Raw genomic sequence first — 15182 nt, 5'->3', positions numbered from 1 at the left:
ACATAACGCTATGCTACTTCGGGAGGGAAAGTCTTGAGCTGATACGATAGCTTGGAATATACTTACACCAACGAGTCCCCAGTGTTCATCACTGAAATATGTATCATGTGCTTCAAATGAACTGTTTCAGTAACATCCATATATTCCCCTCCAACTCCTTTTTGTTATAATATATATTTTACGTATTTCTTTATTTGCCGAATTTTTCGTTAAAACTATCCGTCACCACTCACTATTTTAGCTTTCACAAAACAACTTTAACTTTTTAGTTTGTTGTTGCTCAATAAAACTATAGTATCCATTCTATGATCTTTTTCAATGCACAGTTTAGTGATTTTATAGGCGGGATAAAGGTCCGTGAGTTTCTGGTTCGTGTTCCTTTGCCAGAAAAATCCGCGCTTCGCAGTTTGTGTCGACGGGTAAGCTACAAGAATAACGGAGAATTCTCATTTTTTAAATTCAGATATGAGTAGCCCAAAAATTGTGGAAGATACTACCGCCCTTCCTTCTAACCTATTGATTTAAAAGCAATGAGGGTTAACTCACTCAAAACCTTAGAGTAATAGATTTAAAAAGCTTGATTTCTTGTTCTGTTTTTGTAAAATTTGGAGTTCTAAAATATTTTAACTTTTAGAATAACTTTGTGTTTTACTTTTTTTGTATAAAAGTTATGTCACAAAGTAAAATTAAGTTATATATGTAAACACATCTTTAGCAGCTTATCATACAATTTATTGCAGATCCACAACGCTAGAAACCGGGTTTCGATACCCGTGTTGATCAAAACATATTTAGTCCATTGTGTTGATTTATGCTTAGCTTCAAATAAACAATACTTCACGTTGCTTTTTATGAAATATTTGTTATATCGTAATTTTTTATAGACATAAACATTTGTTTTCCCTTGATTATTGATTTTGTTTTATTTCAACGCTCTTTTTCTAGATAAATTAATTATTTTTTTGAATTTTTAGATTTTTTGTATTCAAGAGAATCAGAGCATTATTTTAGTTTTATTTAACCTTCTTCTAATATTATCGATTTGGAATACACGCACACTGCTAATCAAATACAATTACAGTAAAAACAAGTGTGATAAAAATTGGCTACTGGTCGGAAAAATAAGTGAAACAACAATTAGCTTTAAACAAATATATTACATAATGGTTTACTAATTGTTACTTAATGTTTGCCATGGGAACTTATTTTTACCAAATAATAAATTTGTATTGTGTGTCAAAAGAAATGGACATTTTATTAAATTATAGTAAATAGAATCAATATATCTACGTAAATAAATTACAGTGTGCCTAAATTTTCTATAAAATCTACCCCTCTTATTTTACACGAGCCGCAATATCACAAAATCACCGTCCAGGTAAACTAACAGAAGTCTAAATCTTAAGCTTTAGAGATCCAACTTCACTAGACCGTCATTGGTGCCCGCGCGCGATGCCCGAGGGACAAATATCAGGGTGATTATTCGGGTGGTTGTTGTGCTATAAAACCACAAACCAAAAGCTGTCAGACAGCATTTTACAGCCTTCGCGCGTGGCACGGGGTACTTTCAACGGTAAGCGCTCCCTCTACAGTTTCATCAGTTAAACGTCGGACAGTTGTCTCATTAAAGAAAACACATTTTAGCAACTTATCGACATGGCATTGAAAGCGTCTCTTCGGCTGTGTTATTTCTTCACTGAAGAGTTACGACCTACTTTGAACAACTTCGTCTTTCGCTTAACACATTCTAATCTTGCGTCCAAAAGTCTTACTTCAAGCCTGACGTCAACTTCTACACAGCCTGCTAAAACTAGGTGTCCATTTCACCACCGTCATCTAAAGCCGGCGGCTGTTGCACCATACCCTGTAGAAACACCAAACTACGCCACGAGTTTTCCTTATCAAGATATTCCCTCACCGAAAGGCATGCCCTTGATTGGAACAACCTTTAATTTACTAGCCAGCGGGGGCGCTCCAAAGATTCACGAGTATTGTGACAGGCGTCATAAAGAACTGGGCAATATCTATCGCGAGAAACTGGGCGCCGTCGAAGCTGTTTTCATAGCGGACAGTGAGCTGATACAATGTGTTTATCAAAACGAAGGCCGATATCCTTTGCACATGGTTCCAGAGCCTTGGATCATATACAATGAAATCAAAGGCATAGGGCGTGGGTTATTCTTTATGTAAGTATGTAACATATTAAGTGTAATTCATCACCATGACAAATTTATGTATAGTTAACAGCTGTTTTTTGTTTTTTTTGTATTAGTACAAAGTTTAGATTAACATGTGGATAATACTAGTGAGAGAGGTCATAAAATGTTTACACCTCCTGAATCAATCTAACTTGAATTCATTAAGTTCAAACTACTTTTATACGTTTTTTTATATGATATAATGATACACACTCTTTTAGTGTTGTTAGCAAATTGATAATTTGTTTTTATTCCTAAGTATTGCATCACGGATTTAAGAAACGCTCTAACACAACGCATGTATTTCTACTGTTGTTACAACAGTGTTGTCTCCTGAAGCATATTAGGATGTAAATAGTGCTTGTTGCATGTGCATCGAGATGTACTTCTGTATAGTAAAAGTCTTCCAAGCACCCCACTTGTCCCAGCAGTTGTAATAAGGGCCTTCACAGTTTTCCATTTCCCTACATTTCATTACGAAAATGTTATTTAACGATTGTTTGGTACCACACAGAAGTTATTATATTCATAGGTTGCTTAAGGTGCTAAGGTTAACAGATTATTATTGTTTTACCTACTTTCGTGTAGTTCTCAGATTAAACTAATTTCAAATGAATGGTCATAGTGCGAATTTTTTGTTCATTTCCATCACTAAACCTAAGTGAGATGTCTGATTTATGATGAATTGCCATTTGATTTATTATGAATAAGGGATGGTCCTCAATGGGGTAATCGTCGTAAGAGCCTGAACAAACTGTTCCGACAACAGACCGTTTCGAGTCAAGCCAAGGTGTTCAACGATGTTATCAGTGATCTTTTGAAGAGATGGCGAAGCGTTCGAAACGAAAATATGGAATTGAAAGATTTGGAGAGAGAACTGTACAACTGGTCTATTGATTGTGGGTATAACATTTTATTTGTTTTACTAGACTTATAGGATGACATATTAAAGCTTATAAAAAACAAATGATACTAAAACAACCAGTACTATCCAAACTGAGCCGTACTCGAACCGGTGTTTTTGCGTGCTGGTCAGCCAAACTAAAGTTCGTGTTTCCGCGTCGTGGGTGCGCTATAAGAGTGACGGTTAAATCCCACTATTCGATCTAAAGAGAGTAGCCCAAGTATTGGCGGTGGGTTGTGTTCACTAGTTGTATCCCCTCTTGACTGTTTCTTCAAAATTATGGGCACCTAGAGTACATAGCCCTCATACAGTTTTGTGCGAAACCCAACAACCAAACCGTCCGAATTGAGACGGTAAGTTATTATTCTTATATTCCAGTGTCGAATATAATCGAAGTCGTATGTTTATAGTTTTGGAATGCGCTTTATATATATCATTAAAAGAAGTTCTCTACTTTTATATGTGCCTATTTCAGATATTTTGTTATTCTAAAAATGAAGGCAAAAACAGTGTTGAAAGCATGAATTAAAAATTAACAATTTGTAATTTTATTTTCAAACTTTCATAAAATATACTTGTAACAGAACATCTGAAAGTTTTGTTAGTTAATGAAATTCTAGGATTCTTTCAGAATTAGACCACAGTGGCACAGAGGTATATTTGTGGGTTTACACTGCTAGAAACTGTTTTCGATACCCGTGGTGGGCAGAGCACAGATAACCCATTGTGTAGATTTATGTTTAATTTCAAACAATCAAACCCTTTCAAAATTAACTCACAATTTATCAACATCTGTGCACAGTTTTCTATACACATCCGAATATTACTTTCCAAGAAATGTAGGTTTCACCAATGTAGTAAAAACGTTAGTCTAAAGTTAGCATTAATAGAAACTAGTATGACCTATATTTCAGCGAGGTATTTGTTACTGTGGTATTTTCTTTCTCAAACTTGTTACGCATAATTAAATTTATCCATTGAATATAAAATAAACTTATTATTCTATTTTTCGATGATATACTTATAAATTTATGAAATTATTACGTTTCTTGATAAAATAGTGTAACCGATTATAACCAATTTATTCTTAGGAAGGTAGTAAAACTTGACTTTTTCTAGTAATAATTCATGTTCATGAGGAATGTACAAGAACATAACGGTGAAAATAAAATAAAACTTATAAACAAATGTGTCACCCATACTATATCCGCTACACATGAGCGTCCGCAGGCTCTTGTTATCCTTTCCCTCAGTACCAGGTCTCTTCAGGACAGCAGGGATATGACATAATACAATTTTTATTATGCCCAAGCAATGGCGATTACCACGACTTTATTTGTTTAGGACATTTATTGTAATGTGAAAGCAGTTTTCGTAAACCACTGAATAAAAGAGAAAAAATCGGCTTAAATTGAAAATGACTATAAATTAGATTGACCTATTGCGTCTACTATGATGCCCTAGAAAGGAGAAAAGGTTAAAGAATGTTTCTTAAAATTCATTCATCCAGTATTTTATTTGTTTGTTTATGGTCTGTATAGATACTAATGTTTTAAATTTATATTAGCTTTCACTTTCATAGACATATATTATTACAAGACATGTTTTCCTGCTAGTTAGATATCCTTTTTTCCTAAAATAATTTAAAAAATACCTTCTTACCCGCAGTGCTTCAAAGCTCAAGCAAAAATACAGTTTGTCAGGGGTTCTCCATAGTATTATATTTATTTAATTTTTTTTATATTTTGACCAACGTGAATACTGTATACTATTCTCACCTGAAATAGAAACTGTACATTTTATGAGGTATTTCTTCAGGTAAAACTATTACGAAGTATTTTATAAAGCAGAAATTAGAATCGAGCCAAAGTGCTGTACTTAGCTCAATAACACTTGCTATGTTTCTTGTGTGTCTGTGAAAATATTTCGCTAAGTACAAAAAACGTCTGCTACGAGTCGTTACAATTAATAAAACAAAGTGTTTCTTTACTTAAGCCCTAGGAACGATGATATTTGGGCAACGACTGAGTTGTGTGATGTCTAACAGTAGAATTGACAATGTCCACGAATTTGTTTACTGCGTCCAACAAATATTTATTGAATCTGCGCAGATGACTATGGTCCCACCTCGGGTTGCCTATTTGTTGAAGTTACCAGTATGGCGAAGATTTGTTCGGGCAGCTGATAGAGCCTTGGAACTAGGTGAGACATTTCTTACGTGTATTAGGCCACGAAGCAGTCACTTTTAGTACTAAATCTAATTTGTAGATATTGTTTCCTGCATTTCGCTCAACGTGCAGAAAGAAGTCTGATTTCAACTCCTGGTCTTCATATATACATACTAATGGATTGGATGTAAAGTACAACACACACACTGAAGTGAATAATGAAACAAAATACTGCAGAATATTCAGAATATGTTAGGTAGAAAAGTAAAATAAAGGTTGCGTAAAACACTTTGGATCTCGCGTTTCGTAACAGCTCATGTTTGTCCAATGTAAACTGTTTTTCAGGCTACGTATTTTATTAATAAAATGATATGTACGTACAAGTTTTACTAAATGTTTCAACTAACAGATGGCACTAGCAGCTAAAATACAAAAATAATTAGAAATGAAAAACATCATGTTATTAAACATCTAGATACTTTTTTTTTCAACTAAACACAAGAGTATCAGATGTCACAAATTTTTAAGAAATAGTTTTTGGATTAAAAATTTAATAGTTCAATATTCTAACCCTGTCCGTGGGTAAGAAATAAATTCGTGGATTTATAAAGCTAAAAATTCTGGGCTCAGTTCCCGGCGATGAAAAGAAGATATGAAATATAAGTTCAGTTTATCTCTACAATTAAAATAGTGTTTAAATTTTGAATCCTTGCATTTTACATTCATAATTAACTTTTTTCTTCCTTATTTTAAATTGAGCACATTTTTAATGTTTAAAATTGTAAAAGTGACAAGCGTTTAGCAAATTTCTAATTTTTGTATAATGATAAAAATTGGGATGAACACAACTCTTTAGCTTGAAATGTCAATCCTTATTACAGCAAGATCGTACGTCGAGGATAATGTTAAAGAAATATTCTCTAAGGCTGAGGCTGGAGAACCGGTAGAGGGCGTCCTGAGTCAGATGCTTTTACAAGACAAGTTAGAAGAAGAGGAAATAGTGCGAATTATTGCTGATCTTTTTCTTGCAGCTGCTGATACAGTAAACAAAAATATCCTTTCTGTCTTAAAGTAGGATGAAAAGTAGTTAATTATTCACAGTTAAACGTTACAAGTTGTTTTAAATTTTTAAATAGTTGTTTTTAGATAGAATTTGTGAACAAACAAAGGCTCATAAATTATAGTTAATATCAGTTCTAAATTTATGGTCTACTTAAATTTTGTATTTGAATAATATCCAGTTTATTTCTGAACAAAAAAAAATTTGTCAATATGATTTAGTTTATTAATCAGTTTCTAGACACAAGGTCTAACCTTTCTAAAGCTTTTCGCGTATTTCAGTTACTTGCAAAACAAAAGAAAAAACTATTTTTTAAAAATAAGACCAAAAAATACTAAATAATCGAAAGTAGGAAAAATCATAATTTGACTCTTAAGGAAATGGACCAAAGAAACATATTCAGTGAAAATACTATGCGTGACGGTTCCTAGTCAACAGTTATCAGAATCTATCCTTCAGTTAATATTTTGTTCTTTGTACAGCAACATTAGCCTTCGAATTGGAACTAATAGCAGGATCAACTTTTCTATATTTATTTCAAATAAAATCGAAAAATTAATACTGAAAAACACTGTCACTCAGGAAGTTTGTAGTATGGAGTAAATACATTTGTAAGTTTATAACTTTAAAAATATCTTGAACGTTTTACATGTCTTACCTGTTGGTTCAACGATGGGTCTGAGAGCTTTTACCACTAAATCGAGTTTCGATGTTCGAGGCGAGCACAGCTTAAATAGCTCACTGTGTAGCTTCGTAACAAACAAATACAAAACATTTTATATTAATATTTTGGCATTGCTGCTATTTTCGTTTTTTGCTGTGTATTTTTTAAAAATATTTTATCTTTTTGTAGCGTATCGAACACACCTTTGTGAAGTTTTGTGGTTTGAGTCCTATTACCGGAAAATTGTGCTCTTAACTTGATACAGTTTGCACCTTATAGGAGTGTGGTAAAACCCAAACCTTTCGATTAAAATAACACAGAAGCTGGCGATGGGCACTGATACTTAGCTGTCTTTCCTCTAGTCTGTCAGATAAACAGATAAAAGACTCATTAATACAGAAAGGAGGGTTTTTACCATTACTCGTAGCACCAATACTTTCATTATTTCGTGATCGGTAAATCTTCTGGAATCTAAAACTATGGCAAAACGAATGTTTCTCCTTCCGGAAGAACTGGTATACTAGGAACTACTAACTATAATAGCTATAATCTAGTTCTACGTAACATTCAAAACAAACCTTTTGGACAGATCTCTTTTATTGTAAAATACAATGCTAGAAGGCGCTGTTTAAATACAGGATTGTTGTAGCTTCGTTTATCATAATCATAATAATATCTAGAAAACATTTTTAATCATATTGTTTTCTACTTAGTTTTAGTTTTTAGTGCTGATGTCACTGTTTTTCATGGCTGTAATCGGCCTTATTGTTTTATCGTTTAAAATGTCGATAGCGGAACATCGTGAACATTTGTGAGAATAATTAAGTAAAGAGATTTAGTTTAAACATATTTCTATCATTCTGTTTATCTCGGACTTTTAAATCAAATATGTACTCAAATAGTATTTCAGATTTATCTTTTGTTTCTCACAATTGACTATCGAATAGGTCTTTTGGTTAATACCAGAACTCATAGGATTTTTCTTAATCACAAACTTTAGCTCTGTTTGCTCTCTCTCTTTTTCGTTTTTACTTTTCTATACATTCGTAATATCAGTTTTCCACTTGCAGTAGAAATTTCGTTTCCGATTTTTTTTCTGTGATAACAATCTCGTTTATTTTATTTTATTTTTGTTCATAGTTATATTCACTTCGCACTAGTGACCTCTTTCATTTTGTCCATAGTTATATTCACTTCGCACTAGTGACCTCTTTCATTTTGTTCATAGTAATATTCACTTCGCACTAGTGACCTCTTTCATTTTGTTCATAGTAATATTCACTTCGCACTAGTGACCTCTTTCATTTTGTTCATAGTAATATTTACTTCGCACTAGTGACCTCTTTCATTTTGTTCATAGCGGCAACCACCATATTTTTCTCCTACTGCTTATAATGCTCATTATTTTATTTTTTTATTAGTAGTACTTCTCTTTTCTTTCTTTTTGTTCAGTGATAGTTCTTATTTCTAGTCTACTTTTTGTGATGTTAGCCTCGTTCTTTTTTTTTTTTTGTCTGTACGTTGTTACCATTTTTGCTCGAAGCGGATTTATTGTTGTTTTATACTTTAATTGATTTTACATATTCAGTAACGGCACCTCTAGTCTCTTGTTTTCTTTGCTCGTAGCGATAGCTTGTTGTTTTCCTTTGTTTGTAGAGGTACTTTGCTTGGTTTTTTATTTGTAATGATAGTTTTGTTCGTTGTGCTTATTAATTAGTAACTTTAATGTTTTAACATTCAAACCGATTGAATTTTTTAAAACTTGGTTTGTTTACTGTTAAGTACAAAGCTAAACAATCGGCTTGTCTGGTCTCTGGCCATTACGGGTATCAAAATTCGAATTTTATTGTCGTAATTCAGCAGACTTGCAGATGAGTCTCTTGGTGTGGGAATTCAAACTCAAACAAATTTTAAGTATCTTTTTCAACATATGAAATCAACATATTGACCTATAATCAAATATGAAAATTACTATAAAAAATCTAAGTTTATTGTACTTTGCATTTTGTTGGGTTTTTCTTTTCCCTAAATAGGTATATGAAACACGAGAAGTGTCAATATGTCACTTTTTTTTTAAAGACATCTCACGCCACTCAATGGACACTTTACATGCTAGCAAGAAACCCGAAATGTCAGGAAAGAGTTGCAGAGGAAGTTAATAGGGTGGTTCCTCCTGGGGAAGTGATGATAGAAGATCATCTTCAGTATCTTCCTTTCCTGAAAGCTGTAATTAAAGAGACTCTTCGGTAGTTATTCATTTCGTCTGTAATGTTTGATATTGTTCTATAGCGGCTCCACTATCTACCACTACAAGTATATCATCTATATTTCTAAAATTTTTAAAAGTATTTAAGGATGTAAATATATAACGTTTAAAGTTTCAGTATCAACTTCGCACCACTAATTGTTAGTGATATATACATATATTATTAGAAATCATTGTACGCTTGAAGCTTTCTGGAAGTACGGGCACCACTGTTTCATTAGATTAAAACATAAAATAATGTTCAATAAAAAAAAACTGTTAGATTAGTTGTAAACGTTCTTTATGTTTTATTTATGAGTGGGATTTATTTTACCACATTTACGAGTTGACCTGTGATAGTCTAAATTTTGGAATTTGAATCCACGCAATGAAACAAAATATTTTCGCCCCTTCAGCTGTATGTGTGTTGTAAGAGTAATAATCATTCCCTTACTTGAACGTTAGCTAGTAGGGTGCTGCCTTCTCTGTAGTTGGTAGTTCAACATAAGGGACGGAGGCAAATAGTCTTAGTAGTTCTACCAAAAATCCAAATTCCATCTACTTTGTAGTTTTCAAAAATAAAACTTTGGATTGATACATTATTTGAAATAAATTTAACATTAACAGAAACGAAAACGCGTTTCGTTCTGAAACTTTTGAAGCTCTAAACTTCAAGATGTTATAACAAAATACACCAAATATGCACTTTGTGCTTGTATGATAATGTATATAATGAACTTGGGTAAGTGTCAGTTTAATCTAATTAAATGTCCTATTTAATATGAACTAATACAAATTATATGGTACTTATAAATATTTGAAATTGTTACTAAAATACATTTCACACATTAAATCCTAACAATAAAACCCTTAAATAAATATTCTACTGATTTTAATGTTATAATTATTCAGTTAGAAAAGTTAGACTATAACTGACTTTCAAGAATGAGGTTGCAGGACAGCAAATGAAGTGAGTAAATATAATGTAATTACAATGTTGGCATTATTAACCAGTAATTTTCCTTCTCTTTTTACCTGCTTCAAAATATATATATATTTTTTCTCTCTCTACAGACTCTATCCAGTTGCTCCGTTCTTAACAAGAATCTTGTCAAAAGATATTCTTTTGAATGGCTACGAAATACCATCTGGGGTAAATAGTTTTTGTTTTGTTTTTAGTGTGTGTACGTTAATGGTTTACATTGAATTGCATTCCAATTATTTTGTTTTTTAGCATTGTAGTTCAACAATAACTCGTTATATTTTTCACATAAGACAGTATTTTTATACTTCAATGAATGTATTAGGAAATATTTTTTTAAATATTATATCGGTTATGCATTATGTTCGGCCATTTTTCATTGTAAGTTGTTGAAGCTTGCATTATTAGATAACAAAAATTCCACCTTATACAAATTAAAGCACATCGATTAGTTTGTAAAGATATTTACTACATTCATGTGGTATGTTTGCCAAAAATGTAAAGCAAGTGCTTTTGTGCGTCCTAATAAAAGCTTAAAATATTCCAGAAGCTGATTCTGATGTCTTTATACACAACAGGAAGAGATCCTAAATATTTTTCAGACCCAGATCGCTTCATTCCCGATAGATGGCTGCGCAATCGGGACACACATGACGTCATCAATACGTACGCTTGCTTACCTTTTGGCTATGGTCCCAGATCTTGTATCGGACGGCGAGTAGCAGAGATTCAAATGCAACTCTTTTTGGCAAGAGTAAGTATAGTGGTGTGATACATGCTTAATATTTAGCACTTATTTATTTTCAAACTTAAGTTGATTTGATAATTTAGCAAATATCAAAAATAGGAAGAATTAAAAAACAACAAAAACAACTGAGCAGAGCATGTCAATTCTACAGGATTTAATAAAAGCGAAACTCATCAATTTCGATATCTGTAGCTATAGGTTTAAGCACGGAAACACTTGTCATTGCTGGTAGCTAAAATTACTTGAAAACACATGCGTTATATATTATATAAATTGTCCTACCAAATAGGGAAGACAAATTTTAAACAGTAATTTGTATAAATTTAATTTTTTATTTTTTCCCAAATGTAAAACCCCAGTGGCACAGGGATATGTCTGGGAGTTTATACTGCTAGAAACCTGGTTTCGATATCCATGGTGGGCAGTGCACGTTGTGTGTCTAATAACAAATGACAATGACGTGACCAAAAGTAAACCCTTACCAGTAGTTTAAATGCTAGTTATACAAAGTTACAGAACAATAACATAATATTTTGTTTTATTCATATGGAATTGCTCCGATGTCATTCTAAAATAGTAGTTAACTTTCATACCGTAAATTTTAAGAGAAAGGAATATCATTTCACACATGTGTGATCTTTAAATATAATGTTTTGTACCGGTATAAACGTCTTCTTCACGAATGTCTCTTCCTTTTTTTTTCTTTCTTTTTTTTTGAGTTTATGTGTTTCCCATATCACTCCGCACTGAGTAATTATAAAATCTCACCTCTTTGCAGAGACACGTTTTCACGATTCCATATGTATTATTTACACAGTTCTAACCTTTTTTAAAGATTAGTTTTACAGTTGTTTTTTATGTTTCTGTATAGACGGTTCAAGCATTCCACCTAGAGTCTGTTAATTCAAGAGATGTGGGAATCACTATGAGAATGATCACGACACCCGATGAACCAATCAGACTACGTTTGCTGAGTCGCAACAAATGACTGCTCTAGTGAATGCATGAAATAAATTATCCCTTCTCTGGCATAAATTCAACAAGTAATTTCCTTACAGAAGATTTCAACCATTGTTTTCTTTAAGGGAAACATTTGATATAAGTGACTGGTATCTATGCTGGTTGTTAGTGATAGCCAGTAGACATTCCGTCATCTAAGTGAGGTTATTTAAAAAAAACCAAAAACTTCAATCCAGCTTATTCAGTGCAATCATTGTTGGTGCATTTTATTTTAAAGAGAGAGAAGAAAATTAGATCATTTCACAAATTCAATGATCATCCGTTACTTACTGACTAAACTTTGAGAGAGAGAAGATTAAATATGACGAGGAAGAGACACGAAAATAACAAAGGATGAAGTAAAATGTTTACACGAAGGATCCTGATTGAAAACGAGGAGATTTTAAAAGGCTTTGAAGGAAAAACTTTAACGTTAAAACAGTGTTATTAAAAGTGTGCCGGTATCTTTGTCCTTACTGACTAACGTCACCTTAGGTGGTTCAAATATTTAGTTTGAAGAACGTGGTGTTTATTTAGAGGGTGGCTTTGCTGCTAGATTCCCATTGATATAAAGATTAACGAATGACACTTACAATGTTTCAGCTAAATTTGAGTTCCTTTAAATATAAAAATGTAATGAAGTTTTACAGCAAGTGTCATAGTGTCTTTAAACGTTTTAACTCGTAATAAGAGAAGACAAAATTAGTAGCATCACACATTACTTGTCCCGGAATATTTTAAAGACTTTATATAGTCTATTGTTATTAAGGAGGTTAGAGAGAAATTCTATAGAGTAAATGACTGATGAAGACTACTGAAATGAAAAGTCTGGTTGAATTAAATATCAATGTACCGTCCTTTTACCATTTCATTCAGAATCGTTTCATCCTGAATGTATAAAGTTTATATCCTTTCATTGTTCTAGTACAAAATCAGTGATGCACGTTTCGAACAACGAAAAAAACATTAATATTTGTGTAGACTGACGTTGTTTTCTTTAAGTATATAAAACGTATCGTTTAATACAGACCAGTCTAACAGAAAACACTGAATTCAGATTAGCTACGATATGCTTCGCTGTTCCTAGCTAAAAACGCTTCATGTTGATATATATGTTTTACTACGTCATCTATTCTACGAAGAGAGAGATATATAACAGTCACAACTAACTTCGTTTTCAATATGCGTACCACTTGAGTTATAAATCATGTTTTTTTGTTGTAAATTTTAGCAAGAAGTTTACTGTGTTAGTTTCCGATGTTTAATAGCATAACAACTAAGATGAATTTTCACTTTAAATTTTACATTGTACTAAGTTAATTATAAATTCTTTACAACAACTTACTCAATTTTATTCTACTTTTAAAGCAGGCTCAGAAATTTAAGAACATTCATCTTGTTTTTAGCGTTACTTGTAGAGAATGACTTTCAGTTTCTGGGTGAGAAAAATTGACTGTGCTTTTTTTTTTCACTAACTTGAATTCTTTATTGGTTCGATGCTAAATAAGAGAATAATTAATATAGCTAATAAGCTTTTTAAAAGGTGATCTCTTTTATGTTAGCTGCATAATTTAATTTTATGGTAAATATCTTATAAATATTTTTACTTAAAAAACAGACAAGAAATGTTGAAGTGTTGTTTTACGTGAGTAAAGTGGTAGGGAATATGCATAATTCTCAAAGATCTCATTTTTTAATAATGCAATATTTTATTCTTTACTATCATGAAGACAACAACGTATTACATGCTTAAACATGCCTTAGAGTTTAGTTGAGCTACATCTCCGTAGAAAAGTACGATTTTCTTGTGATGTTTCGTTTTCTTTCTTCTTTTAAACACTTTTCAATCAACAGTTATTCCTTCAATTCGTAGCGGATGGGCTTGAAACTTGTTAGGGTTATACCTTGGTCAAATATGCCCAAATTACTTTTCATTTTTTTAACTTTATACCGTTTTATGGAGTCAAAGACCAAACATTCCCAAAATGTATATTTTGAGCTTCTTTGCGGATATAATTACAGCAATCAATATGAAAATTAGCACAAACATACATTTTCGTGCATCCCACAAATTGGCTTTAACAACTAAATGTGACTAATGCAGAGTCTACTTTTAAAGGATTTAAACAAATTATGGCCAGTGTTTGATGTAAGAAATATTTTTTTGAAATTGAGTAATTGCATTTATGTTTTTGTTTGTTTGTTTGTTTGCCTACACACTAACTTAAACAATATCATTTAAATATTTTACTAGGGAGTTTTGGTGTAGGATAACATTTCCTTTTCACATTGTTTTAGCTTTGTAAAATATGCTTTTGTTACGGTGATAATGTTACAAGTGTGACGATTGGCCAAACAATGCTATAAAAAAATACTGTTTTATGAATGTCATCTCCTAGTCACCTCGATTATCGTGACCATGTCTTATTTGTGCACGCTGTTGAGGTAGGAAATATCTAAAACGTTTTAAATAATTGTTAATAAAAAATGCTAAATTAGTGATAAAACTTTTTAATTCATTTTCTGAATATATGGTTAACTAATGTGAAATAACAGCTAAGTTTTAACAGTTTTAAATAAGTTGTTACCGAGAAGGCAAATTAAAAACCCTTTCGAAAATCATTGTAATTTAATTATTGAAAATTAATCATAAAAACATTCATTTAGCTTTGTTTATTAAGTTTATTTTTAGCATAAAAAATTTTATTTTCATCGAATATACTGAAATGTTCATGTGGCGAAACAACCGAGACCCCACCAGCGTTTATTGTTTTAATAAAAAGATTCTTTATTTTGGAAACATTTTAATGCAGAACTTAAAAATCTTTAGAGTATTTATAATTATGTTTTATACTTACTTTGTAAAGGAATGTCAAACTTTCAAACACTATGTATATACATATTCGTAATAATGTTTGTGTACTGTCGTTGTTTATTAAAAGGGTCAGTTTATCCAAACACATAATTAATGTATTTTATTCACTGTAAGTTTATATATATTAAAATATGAAGATGTATTCAAATATTTACAGTGATACATCTTAACAGAATGTTCTTTAAAATGTGTGCTTTGTTCTTTACATCTAAAATGCATATTAAACATTTAATTGGTTTGTTTTGAATTTCGCGCTAACTTATTCGAGAGCTGTCTGTCTACGCTAGCCGTTCCTAATTTAGCAGTGTAAGACTGAAGAAAAGTGAGCTAGTCATCACA

At 31.9% G+C, this 15182-nt stretch overlaps 1 protein-coding gene across 1 annotated transcript; it reads left to right on the top strand.

Annotated features, from left to right (window-relative positions):
- The first annotated feature begins 1553 nt into the window (after positions 1-1553).
- Positions 1554-14909, top strand: LOC143222774 (cytochrome P450 315a1, mitochondrial-like). Its single transcript, XM_076449737.1, has 8 exons — positions 1554-2186; positions 2910-3097; positions 5098-5304; positions 6152-6312; positions 9074-9240; positions 10314-10392; positions 10769-10975; positions 11841-14909. Exons 1-8 carry the CDS (start codon positions 1657-1659, stop codon positions 11955-11957), a joined length of 1656 nt encoding a protein of 551 aa, XP_076305852.1. The 5' UTR covers positions 1554-1656; the 3' UTR covers positions 11958-14909.
- The last annotated feature ends 273 nt before the right edge of the window (positions 14910-15182 follow it).

Source organism: Tachypleus tridentatus, chromosome 1 (assembly GCF_004210375.1).
Source record: "Tachypleus tridentatus isolate NWPU-2018 chromosome 1, ASM421037v1, whole genome shotgun sequence".
Taxonomy (NCBI): Eukaryota; Metazoa; Arthropoda; class Merostomata; order Xiphosura; family Limulidae; genus Tachypleus; species Tachypleus tridentatus.
The sequence above is the reverse complement of the archived record's forward strand: the minus strand, read 5'-3'. Positions and strand labels throughout refer to the sequence as shown.